The 21,255-nt window shown below is 50.7% G+C and overlaps 1 protein-coding gene, 1 long non-coding RNA gene and 1 other non-coding gene across 6 annotated transcripts in view; 2 read left to right on the forward strand and 1 right to left on the reverse strand.

Moving 5' to 3' along the window:
• OSBP2 (oxysterol binding protein 2) overlaps positions 1 to 17,749 on the reverse strand; it is a 119,161-nt gene extending 101,412 nt beyond the window's left edge. For all 4 annotated transcript variants that reach the window (XM_081542520.1, XM_081542519.1, XM_081542518.1 and 1 more), the window contains exon 1: positions 16,690 to 17,749. In XM_081542520.1, coding sequence (XP_081398646.1) covers positions 16,690 to 17,339 — 650 coding nt within the window. In that variant the 5' untranslated portion in view covers positions 17,340 to 17,749. The remainder of the gene's footprint in view (positions 1 to 16,689) is intronic.
• On the forward strand, positions 9,196 to 9,268 carry TRNAG-CCC (transfer RNA glycine (anticodon CCC)). Its single transcript has one exon. It is a non-coding gene; the product is annotated as a tRNA-Gly (tRNA).
• On the forward strand, positions 17,490 to 19,991 carry LOC145526561 (uncharacterized). The gene is made up of 2 exons (XR_014068989.1): positions 17,490 to 18,640; positions 19,236 to 19,991. It is a non-coding gene; the product is annotated as an uncharacterized LOC145526561 (long non-coding RNA).
• The last annotated feature ends 1,264 nt before the right edge of the window (positions 19,992 to 21,255 follow it).

The following is a 21,255-nucleotide window of genomic DNA, read 5'->3' on the forward strand; positions in this document are numbered from 1 at the left end:
GATCAAACCAGTCAAACCTAATGGAAATCAGTCCTGAATATTCACTGGAAGGACTGACGATGAAGCTGAAGCTCCAATACTTTGGCCACCTGATTGGAAGAGCGGACTCATTGGAAAAGAACCTGATGCTGGGAAAGACTGAGGGCAGGAGAAGGGGGTGAAAGGATGAGTTGGTTGGACGGCATCACTGACTCAGTGGTCATAAGTCTGAGCAAACTCCAGGAGATAGTGAAGAACAGGGAAGCCTGGCGTGCTGCAGTCTATGGGGTCAAAAGTCGGACGTGACTGAGCAACTGAACAACAACAACAAAGGACACTTACAAATTTAAGTGTAGATTATGAGTTTACTGATGGTGAGACATGTAATTTATTCAAGAATTCTACTTCTTCCCCTCATGGCCTCTGTATTATAGGCACTGACATTAATAGTACATGAAATAATCTTACATAAAAGTTGACTCCCACCCAACTTCAACGGAAGCAGAAACAGCAGCCCAATTCCTGTCAAACCATGACAGCAGCCTGCAAAATCGAAGCTCCTGCACCATGGTCATGGACTCCCACACAGAGGCTGAGTTCAAAACAACCATCACCGCTGTGCACGGCCATTCTTTCCTTCAGTCAACACGGCAGGCCAGGCCCCGGGGTCCGGTCGGTGAGTAAGACAGATGCAGTTAGGGTCTCTGCAGGACAGTCTCTCTCTCCTGGGCCCCCACAGCATCCAGCAAGAGCGTGGGGCCTTCTGGGACTTCCTGGGTGGTCCAGCAGCTAAGACCTCGCACTCCCAATGCAGAGGGCCCGGATCTGATCCTTGGTCAGGGAACTAGATCCTTCCCACAGGCCACAACTAAGAGCTCAAATGTCACAGCTAAAGGTCCCACAGGCCGCAATGAAGATGAAAGGTCCTGTGTGCCACAACTGAGACCTGGAATGGCCAAATCAATCAAGAGTCAAAGGAAAAAAAAGAGCATGTGGCCTTCTGTCTCTCCCCCGACATCTGGACTGAGCGAGGGAAGGAAGGGTCCTGCCAGCAGAGAGGGGTCTCTCCACGACAGTTCTTCGGCCCCAGAAGGATAGTCCACAGCGTGGCTACCCCCAAGAGAGACCTCAGGTACGTCTTCTTCATCCTCTGGCAAATCCAGCCCGCCTTCCTCGACCGGACCAGTTAAACAGGAGTGTGGGGTTACAAGGAGGCTCTCACTCGTGAAGCATTCACCGCTCGCAAAACTCTTCCATTCAGAACGTCCCCTTCACTATGAAAGAGCTTACCAAGTGCTTCCTCCTGCGTGCTCACTCCTGGATCACACCCCCTGGGGAAAGCCAGCAGCCGTGCTGTGAGGACACTTCGGATGGGTCCGTGGAGCTAGGAGCGCAGGCCTCCTGTCCACAGCCAGCACCGCTCGGCCAGGCGGGTGGAGGGAGTGGCCTTGGGAGCGCATCCTCCAGCCCCGGCTTCAGGTGACTGTCGCCCTCTGGAGACCATCCCCGGCCAGAGCTCCTCCAGCCAACCGCCTGCTCCTGACCCTCCACGGAAACAGTGAGGTGTTTATTATTGTTTTATGCCACTGAATGTTGTGTGACTGTCGTGAAACAACAGAGAAAACACAGGACACTAAGTCAGTCTCTCTGAAGATGAACAGTGGGGCCACATGGAAGGGGTAAGTCCAGCCATACAGGACAGAGAAACACCCCCAGCAAGGAGAGATGCTGTCTGCAAACCCATCTCAGATCAATGGAGGAAGGATGCTCTAACAGAGTTATCTTGGGAGGTGGTTTATTCTCTGTCACCTGAGAGATTTGCTCAAGGCTGGTGCTGAGGGGGCAGAAATGCTACCGGAAGAAGTCAGTGTATACATGCGACCAAGTGTAAAACAGACAGCTAGTGGGAAGTTGCCGTACGGCACAGGGAGCTCAACTCGGTGCTCTGTGATGACCTAGAGGGTGGGATGGGCGTTGGAGTTCAAGAGGGAGGCGATATACGCATACTTAAGAGCTGATTCACTTTGTTGTACAGCAGAAACTAACACAACATTGTAAAGCAACTGTACACTAATAAAAAATGATACATGAAAAATAAAGAAGTCAACGAACAGACAGATGGTTGGACAAGATGACCTTCACCTTCCTTTTCTACCTAGACATTCTCCCTCCACCAGCTTCCCAGGCCCCGATGGCAGGTCTGTGCAACGCGTGGCCAGCTAAGTTACTGAACACTGATCTAACGTGTGATGGGCCTTCTGGGAGGAAACAGAGGAAATATGATCTACGGTCCTGGCCTTGAGCAGGTGCATGTGCACACAGATGACACGCCGCCACTGTGTACAAACTAGGACCGAAGTGGGAGGGGGAGCAGGTGTGCTGCAGGCTTGCTGGGCTAGAAGGCCCCAACGGCAGGTCGTGAAGCTGACTCGGCTGGGAGAGGAGGCACCATGGGAGTCTGCTCAGAGGCTGAGAATGTTGTAATCCCATGTCCAGGAGGCACGGACTCGGTAAACTGACAGGCCAAATAAGTTCAAGTTTAGGACAACTGTGGAACTCAGATGAAGAAAATCGCTCTGTGCCTGCATCTGGCAAAATAATTTAATTTTTCTAAAAGCGGAAAATTCAGGGGCAGTGCCTTCCTTGTCCCCACCCAGCCTGCTCACAAGTCTCCCCAGACTAGGGCCTGGAAATGCCATTAGCCCTATTCCCATGCTCCCCTGGGCTCAGGGCAGGGGCCTCCGCTGCCCCCGGACCAAATCCAGTATCAACAGTAGGAATAAAAGGAGACGAGCACCTGGATGCTGCTGCTGCAGCCCCAGAGAGCTCGCACGGGTCCGAGCCGGAGCAGGGGGGCCAGGGAACACGGGGGGCCCAGCAGAAGCATCTCTCTGTCCTCCTCTGCCAGCTCAGCCACCAGCTCCCGGCTGCCTGGACTCGGACCCCCAAGCCACTGAGTCAACAGACCTGCACCCCTCGATGTGCCAAGCTCAGCGCCAGGCATAAATCATTTCTGATAGCTCATCTCCCTTTCTTCCAGTTGGTTGACCCATCAAATTCTCAGGAGGCTGGGGCTGGAAGGAACCCCGGAGCTCACGTTACAAATGAAGAGCGTGATAGCTGAAAGGAAGGTTGGAGGTTGGGATAAACTGTTGGTTGACCCATCAAATTCTCAGGAGGCTGGGGCTGGAAGGAACCCCGGAGCTCACGTTACAAATGAAGAGCGTGATAGCTGAAAGGAAGGTTGGAGGTTGGGATAAACTGAAGCGTTTTTTTTTTTTTCTCAATTCTTAAAATCCTCCTTGAATTACACTTACATGCCCACGTCCTTTGCCACGGGGCTTTGCACGATCACCCACTGGAGTGGGAAGTGGGTAAGTTCCCATACCACCGATACTGGGTGGGGTTATGTGCTTGGACTCGGCCAGTGAAGTGTGGACAGGAAGGAGGGCAGAGGAGGGAGCAGGGTGTCACTGTCAGAGGCAGAGCTGGGGCAGATACGCAAACAAAAATAACTGCCTCCCTTGCTTTATATATTTTAATATTTTTTAAACTGATTTTTATTTATTTGGCTGCACCAGGTCTTAGTTGTAGCATGTGAACTCTTAGTTGCAGCACGTGGGAGCTAGTTCCCTGACCAGGGATGGAACCCAGGCCCCTTGTATTGGGAGTGCCCAGTCTTAGCCACTGGACCACCAGGGAAGTCCCAATCCCCTCCTCGCTTTAAGCCTCTGGGTTTGGGGCTGGTCTGCTTTGGGGATGCCTGATCCAGGAGGAAAGTGAGCTGAGGACCCAGCTCTAACTCCCTCTCCTGTCAGGATGGTCAGAGCCGGTTGTTACTAGAGTGTGACCGTGGAGGACGAGGTCAGATGACCCTGGAGAGGCAGAGCTAAGGCTGGTCCTGAGGGTGAACAGGCTGCACAGGTACAGGAGGAAGGGAAGGTGGAGAAGGAGTCTCCAGCGTGGAAAAGCAGGCGCCTGTCAGCAGCCTCTGTGGGCAACCTCGGGGTCTGCTCCTGATCTCCGCCCACCTCCTCTTAGGCTTCCGCAAGCACTCTGTGTGAGGAGAGGGCTCTGCAGCTCGTCACAGTGGTCTCAAGAAGGGAGATGCAACTGCAGAGGTCCGTCTTCTTGGACTTCACTCCCCACGGCCCCTGAGGACAGAGCCGCAGCTGGACCTTGAGGATGACAGGTCGTCCTGTTCAGTGAGTGTCCGCATTTTCCAAAAGGCTTTGGTTTCCACCTTCACATATGTGGTCAAATGATCTTTGACAGGGGTGCCAAGACCACTCAACGGGGAAAGGACAGTTCTCTTCAACAAATTTGTTGTCGTGTGCGTGCTTAGTCATGTCCAACTCTTTGTGTGACCCCATGGACGGCAGCCCGCCAGGTTCCTCTGTCCATGGGCTTTTCCAGGCAAGAATACTGGAGTGGGTTGCCATTTCCTCCTCCAGGAGATCTTCCCGACTTAGGGATCGAACCTGCATCTCCTGCATCGAGGGGTGGATTCGTTACCACCGAGCACCTGGGAAGCCCCCTTCAACAAATGGTGCTGGGAAAACTGGATACTGTATCCACATGCAAATAAATGAAATTGGACTCTCAACTTACACCATATACAAAAATTAACTCAGACTGGATTAAGGATCTAAGACAACTCTGGGTCCAGTGATCAAAGCAGTACTGCTGAAAATGCAGTCTCCTGATCAGGTCTGGCCTGTGCCTGTCTGCCCCGCTCTCTTGGGACGCTCCATCTGAGGGAAGCAGCCCCGAGGGAAGCAGCCTGTCTGTCCTGAAGCCACTTGTGCAGTAGCCCAAACCAGCCGTGTGAACAGAGCACAAGGAGAAGCTCTGAGACCCTGTGGATTGAGAGAGATGCTCAGCCAGCCTCCAGATGCTCCAGAACCTGCCATCCCAACCCCAGCCACCAGCTGACTGCAGTCCCACTCGAGGGCCTGAGCCAGAACTGTCCAGCCAAGCCCTTTCTGAATTCCCACCCAACAGAAAACTGTGGGCAATAATAAAACCATTGTTGTTGTTTTAAGCCTCAGAGGTCCGTGGCAGTGGATAACGGGTAAGCCTAGTGCACGTAGGCAGCTGACCTTGCCAATGGTTTCGGTGTATAGCAAAGACCTGATGACAAAAGGTCCTGCTAAAAAAAAGGGGGGCGGCTGCTGTGGGGTCTCATGCGGGGACTGACCCTGAAGACAGGCAAGCCAGGGTATCTCCTGAACAAAAGGAACTGGTGGGAACTGAGAGGAGACAAAGGACCCTGACCATCTCTTCATGGGGGAGGCTGCCCACCTGCGGTCTCCCAAGTGGGACCCGAAAGTATCTACACCAGCGAGATCTGGAGGGACAGCTTGTTTGAGTGGGAAGACAGAGCTTCCAACGCTAAGAGGACAGGCTCCGGTGGTGGAATTCCAGAAAGTGCTGGGTTTAGATCAGCCACCCACTAAGCAATGCCAATGCAGTGGGACAAACCCTGACTTTCTCAGTTGTTACCAGGACATAATGACAACCTTTCTCCCTGGGTTTGTCATCAGATGGGATGACATATGCATAAGCACCTTATACACCACTAGTGACAGTTGCTCAGGCGTGTCCAACTCTTTGCGACCCCACGGACTATACAGTCCATGGAGTTCTCCAGACCAAAATACTGGAGTGGGTAGCCTTTCCCTTCTCCAGGGGATCTTCCCAACCCAGGGCTCAAACCCAGGTCTTCTGCATTGCACGCAGATTCTTCACCAACTGAGCCACCACGGAAGCCCTATACAGCACTAATCACTGTTCAAATACAGTCATTAGTGGAATCTAAGATAGAACAGGGTAAAAATACAGGGTACTGTCTCCATCACAATTTTTGTGTCATGCGTTGAAGTTTTCTTTGATGACTCAAAAACCTTAAATACAGCTAGAACAGCCTCTGCCCAGCTCATGAAGACATTGGGCAAACAGAACATTGAGGTTTGTACCTCTGCCTCAGTTCCTTTTAAAGATTCCTGCAAGTCAAAGCAGCCTGGTGTCAAGGCCGTTTCCTGTTTTCACATGACTCATCCTAGCACCTGCCAGCCTCCCAGATGGAGTATAGTCAGAAACGGCTGACTCCAGGGCTGGGCCAAGAAAAGGACAAGAAGAGCCTGGAATATCTTTTCAAGCCGGACATGGGACGCTATCAACACCATTAGGGTCCTTTCCAGAGGACTCCAGAACCAACCGAACAGGCTGCACTAGGCAAAGAGAAGGCTGGATGATATGAGTATCAGTAAGGACTATGCGGCAGTGGGTTGACACAGCATTTATTCTGCCTTTCCTGTGTGAACTGTATCCTTGAGTAACCCAAGCTGCTGCTGCTAAGTCGCTTCAGTCGTGTCCGACTCTGTGCGACCCCATAGACGGCAGCCCACCAGGCTCCACCGTCCCTGGGATTCTCCAGGCAAGAATACTGGAATGGGTTGCCATTTCCTTCTCCAGCGCATGAAAGGGAAAAGTGAAAGTGAAGTCGCTCAGTCGTATCCGACTCTTAGCGACCCCATGGACTGTAGCCTACCAGGCTCCTCCGTCCGTGGGATTTTCCAGGCAAGAGTACTGGAGTGGGATGCCATTGCTTTCTCCGGTAACCCGAGCAGATGAGGGTAAATTACTCTTTATAGAAGTATTCCTGCTAATAGGTGAGGAAGAATGATAGAATTGGGTTAATCTAAGACTGACTGCTACCACCTGCTAACGTCAAACACCGAGAAGTCACCAGACATCATGAGCTCCTGATGGAAGAACACGTCACCAGCTGATCAAGTTTCTAGCTCCATCTACCAAGTTGGGGAACTACAGAGGACATAGGAACATGTTAACCTACAGCAAGAGGAGGCAATCAGCAAAACCGGAGGGACTTTCTCTTTTTTAACTTTTAAGAAACTAATTAATATAGTTGGCTGTGTCGGGTCTTAGTCACAAGCACTCTGGATATTCACTGTGGCACGTAGGCTTCTCTCTAGCTTTGGTGAGCGGGCTTCAGAGCACATGGCCTCAGTTTCCCCGTGGCTTGTGGGATCTCAGTTCCCCGAACAGGGATCAAACCCACATCCCCTGCATTGGAAGGCAGATTCTTAACCACTGGACCACCGGGGAAGTCCCACAGACTGTGGGACATCCTATAGGCAGACCTTATTTGGGTCCTGATACAAACAAATGTATCCAAAAACCACTTATGAAAAAAACATTTATGGCATTTGACACCACTGAAACTTTGCACACTGACTTGATATTTGATGATAATAAGGAATTATTATTGCTAATTTTAGCTGTAACAATGGTGCTGTGGATATGTTTTTTAAAAATCCTTATCCTTTAAAGATACTTACTGAAATATTTACAGGTGATGTATGATATTTGAAGTTCACTTCAAAATGGTGTGGGGTAAGAGCGCTGAGATGAAATAAGATTGGCCAGGAAGTTAATAATTGTTGAAACATCTACTCTTTTAGATGTTTTAAATTCTTTATAAGAAAGAGTTTTAAATGTAAGTGAATATAGTGAGCTCTCAATATCATCACATAGCCTTGTCTTAGGATAAGCCTCCGAACTGAGAAGCTGAGAAGCTGGGCCATGTGCAGCTTCTGCGGGGAAAAAAAAAAATTTCACCGGCATTCGGGAATTGACAAGTACAAGGCACTATGCCCAGCACCCGGGAGGCACCACAGAGACACAGCCCCACGGTCCCGCGGGGAGGAGACGGGCCCGCGGTCCGCTGACGGGAGTGCACGGCCAACGACACAGCACAAAGGGCCATCAGAGAAAGGGTGGTTCCGCCAGCCCAGTCACTGCAGGGGAATCCAGGCAGGTTCAGGCTGAGATGACCTGGAATTCGACTGCCCGGCTAGGCTGCCTGCAGCGGTGGGGAGGGTTGTACTTGCTGGGAGGTGGTAGGTGCCGAGCTCTGAAAGGAAGAGTGAAAGGCATGTGGCTGGCAGAAGGGCAGTAAGGTCAGCTGGGCAGAAGAAGAGCTGAAGACAGAGGAAGGAGGGTGGGGGGGCCTGACTGGGAAGGGCAGTGAGAGGCGAGTCCAGGGAAGCCACGAACTGTAAGTTATATTTAGGAGGACAACACCGACTGCCGCTTCAGAGGATAACACGATCTGGTTCCGAGCAAGCTCAGCAAGGCCATCTGCCCTCTTCTTGGTTTAGGCGATGGCCCAGCAACGCGGATCAAATGGTGTGAGTCAAGATCGTTAAACTGGCATTCGAGGCACACAGCTGTGGCTGAGAACGTGACAAGGGGCCAAGAGGAGTGAAGCCGAGTGATCAGAACACTGAGAACTTTTAAAAGCGGAAACACACAGGAAAAGAGTCGCTCGTAAAAGAAGAAAAGCGCACAGTACCCAGTGTGACCCTAAAACTCGCTGACAGTTTGCTTCGTGTGTGCAATTACCACGGGAACCTCTTAAAGCCACATCTGTGTGGTGACACCTGCTACGTGACTCAACACACAGCAAGCCGCCAATGTCAGTTTAGTTCAGGGGCACCTCTCCTTATCTCCTCTCCGCATGTCAGCATCCAGAGTAGTTGTCCAGGAAACAGGCCCATTTCCTCCGTATTTTGTTCCCTCCTGTGATAAACAGATATTGATCTTGGTTTAAGGAACCTCACATCCTTTTCACAAGCCTGTCTTTCTTTATTGGCATCTTTTGCCAACTGCATCCCAGAAGACTACAGGAGGTGTGAAAGCCATATAGGCTTGAATATCCAGCCCCCCGGGAAGCCCCACAGCACTTTGCCTGAACCCGCCGGCCTCTTACTGACTGGCCAGGGTAGATGCAGAGATTGGCCATGAAGTTGGTTACTGCTGAAACTGGAGAATGGGTCCCTCCCCCGCCACCCTGTGGTTTCACGATGTACGTCTGCTTGTCTCCCACGCTGCCTTGTACATTGTTGGCCCTCAATAAGAGATACACCCAAAGCTGCTGTACGTTCGCTGTCACCATGTTCCAGACTGTGTGCTGGCTCTGATCTTAGATTAACAGACCCTCCCTGAAGAAGGTACAAGGGTCTGCAGCAGCTGAAGAACTCACACCAGACACCTCACCACAGGTGCAATAGGGAAGGTCCTGTGGAGGAAGGAGGTCCACGTGGTGAATGTACCCTCATCCTGGGCAAACCCAAGTCACCAAAGGGCTTCGGGGAAGGTCTAGGTCAGAAAAGTGCCTGAGATGAGACTTCCCTGGTGGTCCAGTGGCTAGGATTCTGCACTCCCAATGCAGGGAGTCCAGGTTCGATTCCTGGTTGGGGAACTAAGATCCCACGTGACACATGCAGCCTCCCCCCCAAAATTTTTTCATTAAAAAAAAAGGAAGATGCCAGACTTGGTCACAGTGTCCCTTTGGCACAAAGCTGTCTGCAGAGCTGCCCATACAGCAACTGTATAAACTCCCAAAGGAGAAAGATGTGGTCCTTAGGTCAGTCTGGGGCCATTATGGATATTTCAAATGCGAAAAACCCACAGTAAGCAACTGCTAACACAGGGGATGGAACTGCTGAAAGAAATTCCTGGAGAAGACAGGCAAATATAGGGCCGTTGGGGTGGGCAGGTGGCGCCACACCAGCCCCCCCCCACCCCGGGCCCAGTCCAGGGCAGAAGCTTGAGGCTGGGACACCAGCTCAGCAGAAGGCAGACCTGAGCCATGATGTGGCACCAGCAGCGGGGAGGAGGGGTGGACGAGGGGAAGGAGACAGGCAGGGCTTGGCAGTTCCATCTGATGTAGGGTGAGGGCGAGCAGGAAGCAGCAAGCGTGACTCAGGTTTTCAGCTATTTATAGGAAGAGGAAGGTCAGGAGGAGGAGCGGGTTGTGTGGGGAAATTATAATTTGTGTCACTACACCTCGGGAAAAGATGCCTTCTCCTTGGAAGGAAAGCTATGACAAACCTAGACAACAAATTGGAAAGCAGAGACATCACTTTGCCCACAAAGGTCTGTATAGTCACAGCTATGGTTTTCCCAGTAGTCATGTATGGATGTGAGTGTCAGATCATAAAGAAGGCTGCGCGCCGAAGAATTGATGTTTTCAAATTGTGACGCTGGAGAAGACTCTTGAGAGTCCCATGGATGCAAGGAGATCCAACCAGTCAATCCCAAAGGAAATCAACTCTGAATATTCATCGGAAGGACTGTAGCTGAAGCTGAAAATCCAATACTTTGGCTACCTGATGTGAAGAGCCGACTTGCTAGAAAAGATCCTGGTGCTGGGAAAGATTGAAGGCAACAGGGGAAGGAAGCGGGAGAGAATGAGATGGTTAGACAGCGTCACCAACTCAGTGGACATGAATGTGAGCAAACTCCAGGAGGTAGTGGAGGACGGAGGAGCCTGGTATGCTGAAGTCCACGGGGTCCCAAAGAGTCGGACACGACTTAGCAACTGAACAACAACAACACCTTGCTAAGAACACTGACGTGCACTGTCTCTTCCCAAACATACTGCCAGTCCTCTGTAGGCTCTTTGCAACACCTTCGTGCTAAACATTAAAGAAATGTGTACACATTCTCAACCTGCGCATTCCTTCCCAGCTTCCTTGTGGTCTCATAATATTAAACACTGGATGATATTTCAAATTAAAGCTGAATCCAATATAATAAGGCCACCATCTGGGGTGAACTGAAGTGGCTTAACCCGAAGACTTACACTTTCAACTTCACGTTTTTGGGGACATTTTGCCACTGGATGGTCTTTTCCAGTTCCATCCTTTAAGCATCACCTAAACTGACATCAAAAAGACTGTCTCAGGGGATTAAGATAAGACTGCCCTTTCACTGTGCAGTCATGTATAAGACTCTGCTTTCACTGGTGAGCACAAGAGTTCAATCCCTGGTCAGGGAACTAAGAGCCCACAAAACTTGCAGTGCTGCCAAAAAAAAAAAAAAGAAGAAGAAGCCATAGCCAAAATGAATGGGCATGATTGTGTCCCAATAAAACTTTATTTAAAAAAAAAATACTAGGCTTCCCTGATGGCTCAGTGGTAAAGAATCTGCCTGGCAATGCAAGAGACGCGGGTTAGATCTCTGATGCCGGGAGATCCCACACGTCGATGAACGACTAAGCCCGTGCACCACAGCCACTGAGCCTGTGCCCTAGAGCCCGTGCTCTGCCACGAGAGGAGCCACCACAGTGAGAGGCCTGCGCACTGCGGCTGCGGAGCAGCACTGCTCACAGCTAGAGGGAAAGCCCGAGCAGAGGCCCAGCGCAGCCGAAACACTGAATAGACAATACAACCATATGCATATAAAAACTACTGTCTTTTGCTTCTGAGATCTGGCCTCACTGGAGGAGTACTCAGTCTGTCCTACAGGCAAAAATGTCGTGGCCGGCACCCTAAAGTGGGCCCAGCCCACCGTGTGTTCAGTGGGCTTCCTCAGCCGGAGGACTTTCAAAACTTGCATCCAGTTGACTGGAGCCGTCTTTCTTATAGATCCAGACTAATTTCGTTGGTCCCTTTCTTGATAACTGGCTTCGCCATTCCTACCCACAGATTAGTCTGAACAATAATAAGTTAAAACATTTTGGGTGGACTTCCCTGGTGGTCCAGTCGTTAAGAACTGGCCTTGCAATGCCAGGAATGCGGGGTCGATCCCTGGCTGAGCAGCTAAGTCCACTCGGCACAACAACTGAGTCCACGTGCTCTGGAGACCATGTGCTACAACTAGGAAGTCTGTGCACCAGTGAAACACCCCACACGATGCAACGAAGATCCCAAGTGCCACAACCAAGACCTGATGCAGCCGAACAAATATTTTTAAAAAGTTTTTGTTTCATGATTTGCTTGAAATCATTTCCTGGGAAGCAAATTTCATTTCTAATGTTGCCAAGCAGGCAACTTGTATAGAACAAAAGAGAATTTTGTTTAAGCAAATCAATTGTGTCATTAATGTGGATAAAGCTTATGTTTGAAACACTCTCGCTGTAAGGACTTGTTGGGGCTAATACCTTTGAAAAGTGAAAGTTGCTCAGTCATGTTCGACTCTTTACGACCCGACTCCAAGTCCAAGGAATTCTCCAGACCAGACTACTGGAGTGGGTAGCCGTTCCCTTCTCCAGGGGATCTTCCCAACCCAGGGATAGAACCCAGGTCTCCCGAATTGCATGCAGATTCTTAACCAGCTGAGCCACCAGGGAAGCCCATACCTTTGAAAATTCTGTATTATTTATGAATTCTTCCCTAATTTCAGGTAGTTACACATTCCCTGTGAGACGAGAACTGGGGATGAAATTTTTTAAATGGAAACTAACAGCCAAAAAAAGAGCACAAAACCACATTTCCTTCACTGGTATTCAAATATTCAAACAGATACGTGATTAAGTGTACCGGGCAATAGAATAACCTTGCCTCCTGTATTTATATTCCTAGCACATTGTTGGAAAGAAGTAAAAACCTGCCAACAAGTACCCAGACCTCCCAGAAATGCTTTCAGTATGTGACAATATTTACAAAGAGCATCTTATTATTCCCAATAATATGAATGTTACTAAGCCCAGCTGTTGGCACTGTGTACTTTCTCCCTTGGAACAAACTTGACACTGAATGAGCTTTTCCAGCAAAATCTAGGACAGAAGCACTCGAGGAAGCCACACTTAATGAAGAAATTCTAATCCAATCCCCCGCTGATTTTCTATCAAAGTGAAAATAACAGGGACTGAAATGCAGGTCAAGACTACAATGCAATACTCATTTAATTGGCAAAATCAACGTTAACAATACCAAGAGCTGCAAAGGACAGAGATCCACAAAAAGCTCTTCTTTGTTCCCAGTGGGACTATAAACTGGCACAATTGCTCTGGAAAAGAGCTTGGCGTTCACATTCTCCACAACCCCGTGATTTCACCTTCGAGGACTCCCTCACGCATTCAAGTGTTTCTGTAGTCACTCATCAAGAGGAGAGGGCTTCCCAGGTGATTCAGTGGTAACGAATCCACCTGCAATGCAGGAGACACAAGAGATGCGGGAACCCACTCCAGTATTCTTGCCTGGGAAATTCCACAGACAGACGAGCCTGGCAGGCTACAGTCCATGGGGCTGCAGAGAGTCAGATACTACTGAGCATGCAGGCACTAACAAGAGGAGCACACACAGGTAAGAGGTACACTTTCAACCCGGCTGTCACAAAGCACCCAAAACTAGTCCCCCCAAATCATATGTTGTACAAGATTCCTTTTCACAAAGTTAAAAATGGTTGAGGGACTTCCCTGCTGGTCCAGTGGCTAAGACTCCACGCTCCCAATTGCAGAGGGCCCGGATTTGATCCCTGGTCAAGGAACTAGATCCCACATGCCGAAAGTAATACCTGGTGCAACCAAATAAATAAATATTTTAAAATAAAATAAAACAAGATTTTTAAAAATAAAATAAAAATGGTAGAAATGAAAAACTTTTCTTTTTAATTGCATGTAGATGTTCGAGTGCTTAGTCACTCAGTCATGACCAACTCTTTGTGACCCCACGGACTGCAGCCCATCAGGCTCCTCTGTCCATGGGATTTTCCCAGGCAAGAATACTGGAGTGGGTTGCCATTTCCTCCTCCAGCATATAGATGAGATAAAACTAAATCAAAAAAAAGAAAGTGGATGTTGATCAGGATTTGGAATGATAGTTATCCTGGAGAGAGGCAGGCTGGAGCATAGGATCAGGCAAGGAACACAAGAAATGTCCAAACCAGGCTTTGCTGAGTTTCAAAACAAACAAACAAACAAAATTTAGTTTTTCCAAAAGGGAAGCTACCAAGAGAAGCGGCTCCGGTTCCTTCCCCAGCAGCCATGTCACCCAGCACTAACGCTGACTCTACCAGGCCGCTAAGGGAAAGATCATGAAGAAACGGTAACTTTGGGGATTCCCCTGGTGGTCCAGCGTCTAAGACTCCATGCTCCCAATGCAGGGGGCCTGGGTTCGAACCCTGGTCAGGGAACTTAGATCCCACACGCTGCAACTAAGAGTTCGCATGCTGAAACTAAAAAGAAAGAAAGGAGATCATGAAAAAAGCATTCTCTCGATCTGTTTGCAACTCACAAGCACCAGAATTTGCCTCTATTCCAGCCACACACACTTAGAGAACCAAGGACCTGGGACACTCGGTGCAGACAGAGGCCTGGATAACCCACCCTGAGCTGTCAAGGCTGTGAGCGGCAGGCCTGGAGGGTGCTCAGCCCTTGAGCCCAGCAGGCAGGACGGCCAGGCCTGGTCTGGAAGGAAGGATTCAGACCACAAGCAGGGACAGCAGACTGGTGTCAAACACCTGAAGCGCTGGGAGGCCTGAAGAGAAGCACAGTGTCTTCCAGAAGGCAGAACTGGAGTGCAAGGGAGAAGTGAGGTGTGACTCCACTGCAGAAGGGCCTTTTCTGCACTCAGAGACTAACTCAGCTTCTGTGGCACTGGAGACACTGCCTACAGGCCGGGCACCTCGGGATACACCCCTGAAGCTCACTATTCAGCCTCAGTTTCCCTTCCTGTAAAATGGGACTGAGAACATCTTTGAGGCGGGCTCATATGGGGCTAAAGGAGGGAGAAAGCTGTATAAACGTCAAGGATCGTTCATCCCACCCAAGCGACTGGAGCAACAACTTGGCCCACCTTGAAATCTAGAAGCATCCACAAATCAAACTACAGAGCTGGACTGTGCAAACACACATACAAGAAAACTTGTTCCCACCCCTTTCTCTCCCCTAAACCAGTATTTGTCCCCACAACCTAATCAGCAAGCAAGAAGAATTTTTCTTCACTACCCAGATTATCTAGACATTTTAAGTTACCTGGAAAGGCCAACTGTCTATACATAGTTATTAATATCCTAAAAAAAAAGGGACATTTTTGCTCTACTGATTAAAACAAAACAAAAACACATGAGGTCAGGTTTTCCACTACAGCTAGGCCTTCCTGCCACGGTGGGACCCTAGAGTCATAAACATTACCTTGACCCCAACTACCGACCTGGGAAGATACAGATAACTCAGAAATGCTGAACTCAAGTTTGAACTGGCATCAGCCCTCACATCTGGGACAGGCACAGATTTTGGAGCGCAAAGGGCCCAGGTCAGACTCTCTCTCCACTGCCTACCTGGTCCGGTGGCTCTGGACAAGACACGTTCCTCTGGTAAACCTCAGAACTCCTCATTTGTACAAGAAGACAATCCCGGAACCCACCTCACAGTGTGATTTCAGGTATGAAATAAATGAACAGAAGACAGAGAGTGTGGTCCACAGTCAACGTACCCTATGTGTTACGTCCCTTGCCTGTAAGAAGACAGGGTGACACTTCTTTATAGCGAATCATTGATGACCTCTATCACTGCACGTGTAGGTGAATGCTTACACACCAGACAGGGCAGGGATAAAAACATCATTTGGAAAAGGATCTCGTTTTGCTCAGCTGCCTATCTCTGAGAACACTCTGTCCTGTGATGTGTATGGTGTAGCCGAGTGGGCCGAGGGGCATCACAACACCGCATGAGACGGTCGCGTGAGAAACACAGGTCAGTTTTCCCCCCTGCCGGGAAGTAAAGACAGCGATCCTCACTTTGAGGAGGAACCATTGCTTAAGGTCAGTGGAGGTCCCAAATAATCGAGGGCATCCCAGATTCAACTATCCTCTAGAAGTTGTGTTCCAAAAAGCCTAGGAAGGACCACATGAATGCTCCAGCGGGTAACCTGAAGAGACTGCCCAGCTGAGTAAAGCAAGCAAAGCGACCTGAGTTTCAGAAAGGCAGGGCCCTCCTGTTTGCAATGACAATGAAGCCCTGCTTCTCAGACTGTGGTCCTGAGCAACATCACCTGGAAACTTGTTAGAGAAGCTGACTCTCGGGGTCCCTCCTAGATGCGCTGCAGCAGAACCTCAGCAGGATGGAGGAGCAATGTTTCAACAAGCCCTTCAGCGAATTTCAACACTTGCTCAGGTTTGAGAATCTATTATGGTAGAGAGTGATCTAAGATCTCAAAGTTTAAATCGTCCATCCCCAGGAAACATACCAAGGCAGCCTTTAGGATCTTTCTCCCTTTCAACACGTTTCAGTGGAATACAGTGTTCACTATCTCACCACTAGACTTCAGTTCTGAACCCCACGCTGCTTCAAGAATAAGAAAGGCCACGGTGGGATGCTTCTTGATTCTCTATTGAATGTCAAGATGGGCTCCTGAAGTGTCTGATGCGGCTGAGTCTGTTGTTCCCCCAGGCCAAGGCCCCCAAACAGCAGACACTAGGGAAGGTGGGAAACAGTCTGACTCACTGAGGAGGGACGAAGAGCCTTGCGCACATGTGGGTCCTAATGGACGAACAAGGCTACTGTTCAAGGCTACGAACATGTCCCCCTCAGCCCCTAACACGGTGATTTTAGCTTCTGAACCAGAAAGCTCTTGATTCAAAGACGTTGGGGGTTCCGACTCTGGATAGCTGCCTCAGGTCCCACAACCACCAGGGCCAGGGGTTGCCCTGGCCCCAAATCACTCCCTCACTCCAACCTCCCTGCTCACTCCCCAGACCCAAGCTTGCCAGAGGTCATGTCCACAGGTCCTCTGCCAGAGATGAAGGTTGGCCAGAGGCATTATTTCTCCTGCTGGAGTGCCTGCTCCCAAACATCCTGGGCCAGTGGTCACACCCTCCAACCCTGGATGCCCTCCGTCACCATGATGGCAGCATCACCACCCTTCAAACTCAGCCCCCACCCTGACACCTTCATACCTGTAGTAAGACAGGAGGCCATTGCTGAGCACGAACCAGCGGCGCTGGTAGCCCTTCAGGTAGTTGGTCCACTTGAGAAGCCAGCCCTTGAAGCTGTCCAGAGGAAGTGAGACCACGGGGACAACGCCCGGCAAGCCGCTCCCGGGCACTGCCATCCCAAGGTGTGTCTTCACCTGCCCCGGGCGCGGGGCCTTTGATGCCGGCAACAACCCTGACTCCGGTTTGATCAGGGGCACTGCTGGCCCCAGCGCCGGCACCTGCTCGAAAGGGGCCTTGGTGGGGGGCCCAGGCCCCGCCGGGTTTGAGCCCCACTCTTCCCGGGGCCCCGACCCGGTCCCCAGCGCCGGCAGCAGTTCCAGTTCCTGTCTGAACTCTGGCCTGGGCTCAGACATCTTCTTGGGCTCAGGCTCCGATCCTGGCGCCCGCTCAGAAACTGGCTCCGACACCTGTTCCGACACCAGCTCCCGCTGAGGCTGGGGCACCGGCTGCGGCTGAGGCTTGGGCTCCGGTCCGGAGCCGGGCGTGGGAGCGTTCATGCTCGGCGCCGCCGTGTGGCAGGACAGGCAGGGGACAACCGTGAAGAGCGACGACAGCCCGCGGGAGCGGCCGCCGCAGCCGCCGCCTCGGCACAGAGCGGCCGCTTTCCCCATGGAGCCCGCGGACCCGAGCGCGGCCGAGCCGGGGGGAGGGGGGACGCGGGAGGCGGAGGCCTGGGGCGGGGCCGGGGGCGCCGTCACGAGCGCGCGGCGGGGGCGCGCGCGGGTCCCTCCGCGGCACGTGCGCCTCGCGCCACCCTCACCGGCCCTCCGTGGTCCTCGCGGCGCGCAACCGGCTGGACTTGAACCCCCGTCCTTTCCTTGAGTCGCCAGCTCCCGGCTCCCGGACTGGCCCTCGGAAGGCGCCCAGGAAACACCTGTGGGGCGAGAGCTCGGCGAACGGGCGACACAGAAGGGCCGGCACGCTTTGGGTCACCAACCCGTGCCAGGCGCTAGGGGAACAATGATGAATGCGGAGCCCGCCGGCTCCCAGCGCAGCTCTGGCCGCGGCCCCGCGCCGGCTCTCCCCGCCTCCGACCCGGGGTGGGGTCGGGGGCGGGGCGGGGGTTCGCTCCACAAAACCCAGAAAATGCGCGCACAGCACAGGAGGGGCCCAGCCGGATGACGCTAAAAGCTGAGGAGGACGCCCACCGCCGCCCCCCCCACCCCGGGGCGGCTGTTACCTGTCTAGGGGTCCCTCTCCCTGCGACCAGGCTCGGGGCCAAAGCCACCGCGCCCCCACCTTCTGGGCCAGCTAGCCTCGACTTCATCCACGGCACTTCGCTGCAAGTGGCAACAAAGTTCAGACTCTAAAGGAACAGACAGAATTTAGTGAGCCGAGCGGTGTAGTACAACAAGGACCACCTCCAGAAGAGAAGTTCCGGACTCAGAGCTCCTGGACACCCTGGGGAATCTCGGCTGGCCTCTGTGAAGCTTAGCCTGTGGAGTTTAACGTGTCTGTGCATTTCTCTAGAGAGAAGGTCCCTAGTTTTCATGGGCTTCCCAAAGGAGTCTGTGATCCCAGAAAGGTTAAGGACAACTGATTTTAAAGAATCTGTCCCAAAGGGAAGATCATGGTTGCCACAAACAAGGGGAAATACAGCTTGAAAGGTTGGGTATTGGCTTCTGTGCAGGCTCCCCTCTGCTGGTCCTTATGCACCCCTCACTCACTGTACATTTCTGATCTTGTGATAAAACCACCTGTGCAGGGACCAGCCCCCTACTCAAAGTGATGGCAGAAGCTGAGCAGACTGGAAGGTCCTAGAAACAGAAGATGCCGACATGCACCCAAGCATAGGTCCTACCATCTGTACTGGTGACTCTGAGACCCCTTCCTGGGGCACCTGCCCCTGAAGGACTGATGGCCTTGCTGCAGCTTCTTGTGAGCTCTAGGGTACAGAAACCTGCCCATCTTGGTATGTCCCACAAATACTAAGATGGGCCTCAAACCTCAATGTGCCGAGTCAAGGAAAAGTGATTGCCTCTTGGGGACAGCGGGTAGAGGAGAAGTGTGCAAGCAGGGAAGGCAGTGGGGGGCTCTCTTTGCATTTACACCATTTTGAACCTCTTGAATATTTTAACCGAGTGTCTATTTCACCTGTTCAAAAATAATGTTTCAAATCTCTCCAGGGAAGCTTACTATAAATTCAGTTTTCCATCCCCATCTCCCTGGGACTCTGAATCAGTAGGTCTGAGGTGGAATTCAGGAGCATGAATTTTAGTTTTTAGTTATTTATTTTTGACCTCACCATGCGGTATGCAGGATCTTAGGTCCCCAACCAGGGATTGAACCCATGCCCCTGGCAGTCGAAGTGGGAGTCTTAACCATTGGACCACAGGGGAAGTGCCTGGGAGCATGCATTTTAGAGTTCCCCAGAGGTTTCTGAGTGGGTGAATCTTGGACCACAGTTGTTTTAAAGGTTTTTTTTGAATGTGGCCCATTTTTAAAGTCTTTATTGAATTTGTTACAATATTGCTTCTGTTTTATGTTTTGGTTTTTTTGGCCACCAGGCATGTGGGGTCTTAGCTGCTCGATCAGGGATCAAATCCACACCTGCATTGGAAGGTGAAGTCTTAACCACTGGACCACCAGGGAAGTTCCCATCATGGACCACATCTTGATGGACAGTGATGTGGAGGGGAAATCTTGGGCTTTGGGAGTCAGAGCCACTGAAGAAATCCCAGCCCAACCACTCTCATAGCTGTGGGACCTTCAGCCACCTCACTGAGCTTCCTCTTACTCATCGGTGAAATGAAAATGAGGAAAATAATCCCTACCTCACAGGCTGACAGTAATAGAATCATGTATGTAAAGCTCATTTAACATAGTAGTTCAGTTCAGTCGCTCAGTCATGTCCAACTCTTTGTGACCCCATAGACCGCAGCATGCCAGGCATGCCTGTCCATCACCAGCTCCCGGAGTTTACTCAAACTCTTGTCCATTGAGTCGGTGATGCCATCCAACCATCCCATCCTCTGTCGTCCCCTTCTCCTCCTGCCTTCAATCTTTCCCAGCATCAGGGTCTTTTCAAATGAGTCAGCTCTTCGCATCAGGTGGCCAAAAGTATTGGAGTTGCAGCTTCAACATCAGCCTTTCCAATGAATATTCAGGACTGATTTCTTTTAGGATGGACTGGTTGGATCTCCTTGCAGTCCAAGGGACTCTCAAGAGTCTTCCCCAACACCAGGTGCTCAGTAAATATTCTCTATTTAACTAAAGAGGGTTCTGTGAAATGTTTAGTGAAATAAATAAAACAGGCCAGTGAAGTTTGATGAACATCATGCTTTTCGTGCCACTAAGCATCTTGGGGTGGAGTGTGCAAGCTCCAAGCCACCACAGCTCCCACCGCTGCCTATGGTCCTAAAGCCACGTGCACTGACCTCCCTGGCCCCTAGAGATATGTAAGTTTGTGATTGCCCCAAGGGATTAGAACATAAGTTCCTTTAAAATATTTAACTAATTTCTTCAACTTTGAAATCGTAATGCTTGCATGATACAGAACTGAAGTATACACATTATACTGTGAAAGAAGAACTCCCTTCTTCCTCCTCTCTGGGGCTACCATATTGATAGTTTCTTTTTTTTTTTTAATATATATGTTTAGTCATTTGCACTTTTATTTGTTTGGATACATCCTTCATCTAGTTTTTGATTGAGGTGTTTCTCTTTTTCTTTTTTTGGCTGTGCCACATGGCATGTGGGATCTTTAGTTCCCAGACCAGGGATCGAACTCATGCTCCCTGCAGTGGAAGTGTGGAGTCTTAACCACTGAACCTTGGGAAGTTCCAAGTGTTTCTACACATCTCTCCAGAAGAGAACAGGTCCTTAAGATAAAATGTAGAGTTTTCGTAAATTACATGTAAATTTTAAATGTAAGTTCCAATTTGTGGTAGGTTTCATCATGATCTTAAAGGGGTCCATGATCCCTTCACATTGAGAACCACTGACACAGACTTTTAGCTCAGGGTATTTAATAAGAACCCATGGCACCCCACTCCAGTACTCTTGCCTGGAAAATCCCATGGACAGAGGATTTTCCGTCCATGGGGTCACTAAGAGTCGGACACGACTGAGCAACTTCACTTTCACTTTTCCCTTTCATGCACTGGAGAAGGAAATGGCAACCCACTCCAGTGTTCTTGCCTGGAGAATCCCAGGGACGGGGGAGCCTGGTGGGCTTCCATCTATGGGGTCGCACAGAGTTGGACACGACTGAAGTGACTTAGCAGCAGCAGCAGCAGCATGTTTGCCTCTCATCTTTACTGAGATCCAAAGAGACCCCACTGAAACAAAAGTGGGAAAGATTGCCAAAGTACTAAGCGTTTACCAACAAACAGAACTAGAAAGAAGACTTTATTTAACAAACGTTCATTGAATTCATATCATAGCCAAGTCTTCTAGGCCCTGATGATGGAGCATTGAAAGAAACTTGACAGGGACTTCCCTGGTGGTCTAGTGGTTAAGAGTCTGACCTTCCAATGCAAGGGCACAGGTTCGATCCCTGGTCAGGGAACCAAGATCCTACATGCC

This window comes from Giraffa tippelskirchi, chromosome 11 (genome assembly GCF_054371585.1).
Source record: "Giraffa tippelskirchi isolate mGirTip1 chromosome 11, T2T-mGirTip1v1.2.pri, whole genome shotgun sequence".
Lineage (NCBI taxonomy): Eukaryota > Metazoa > Chordata > Mammalia > Artiodactyla > Giraffidae > Giraffa > Giraffa tippelskirchi.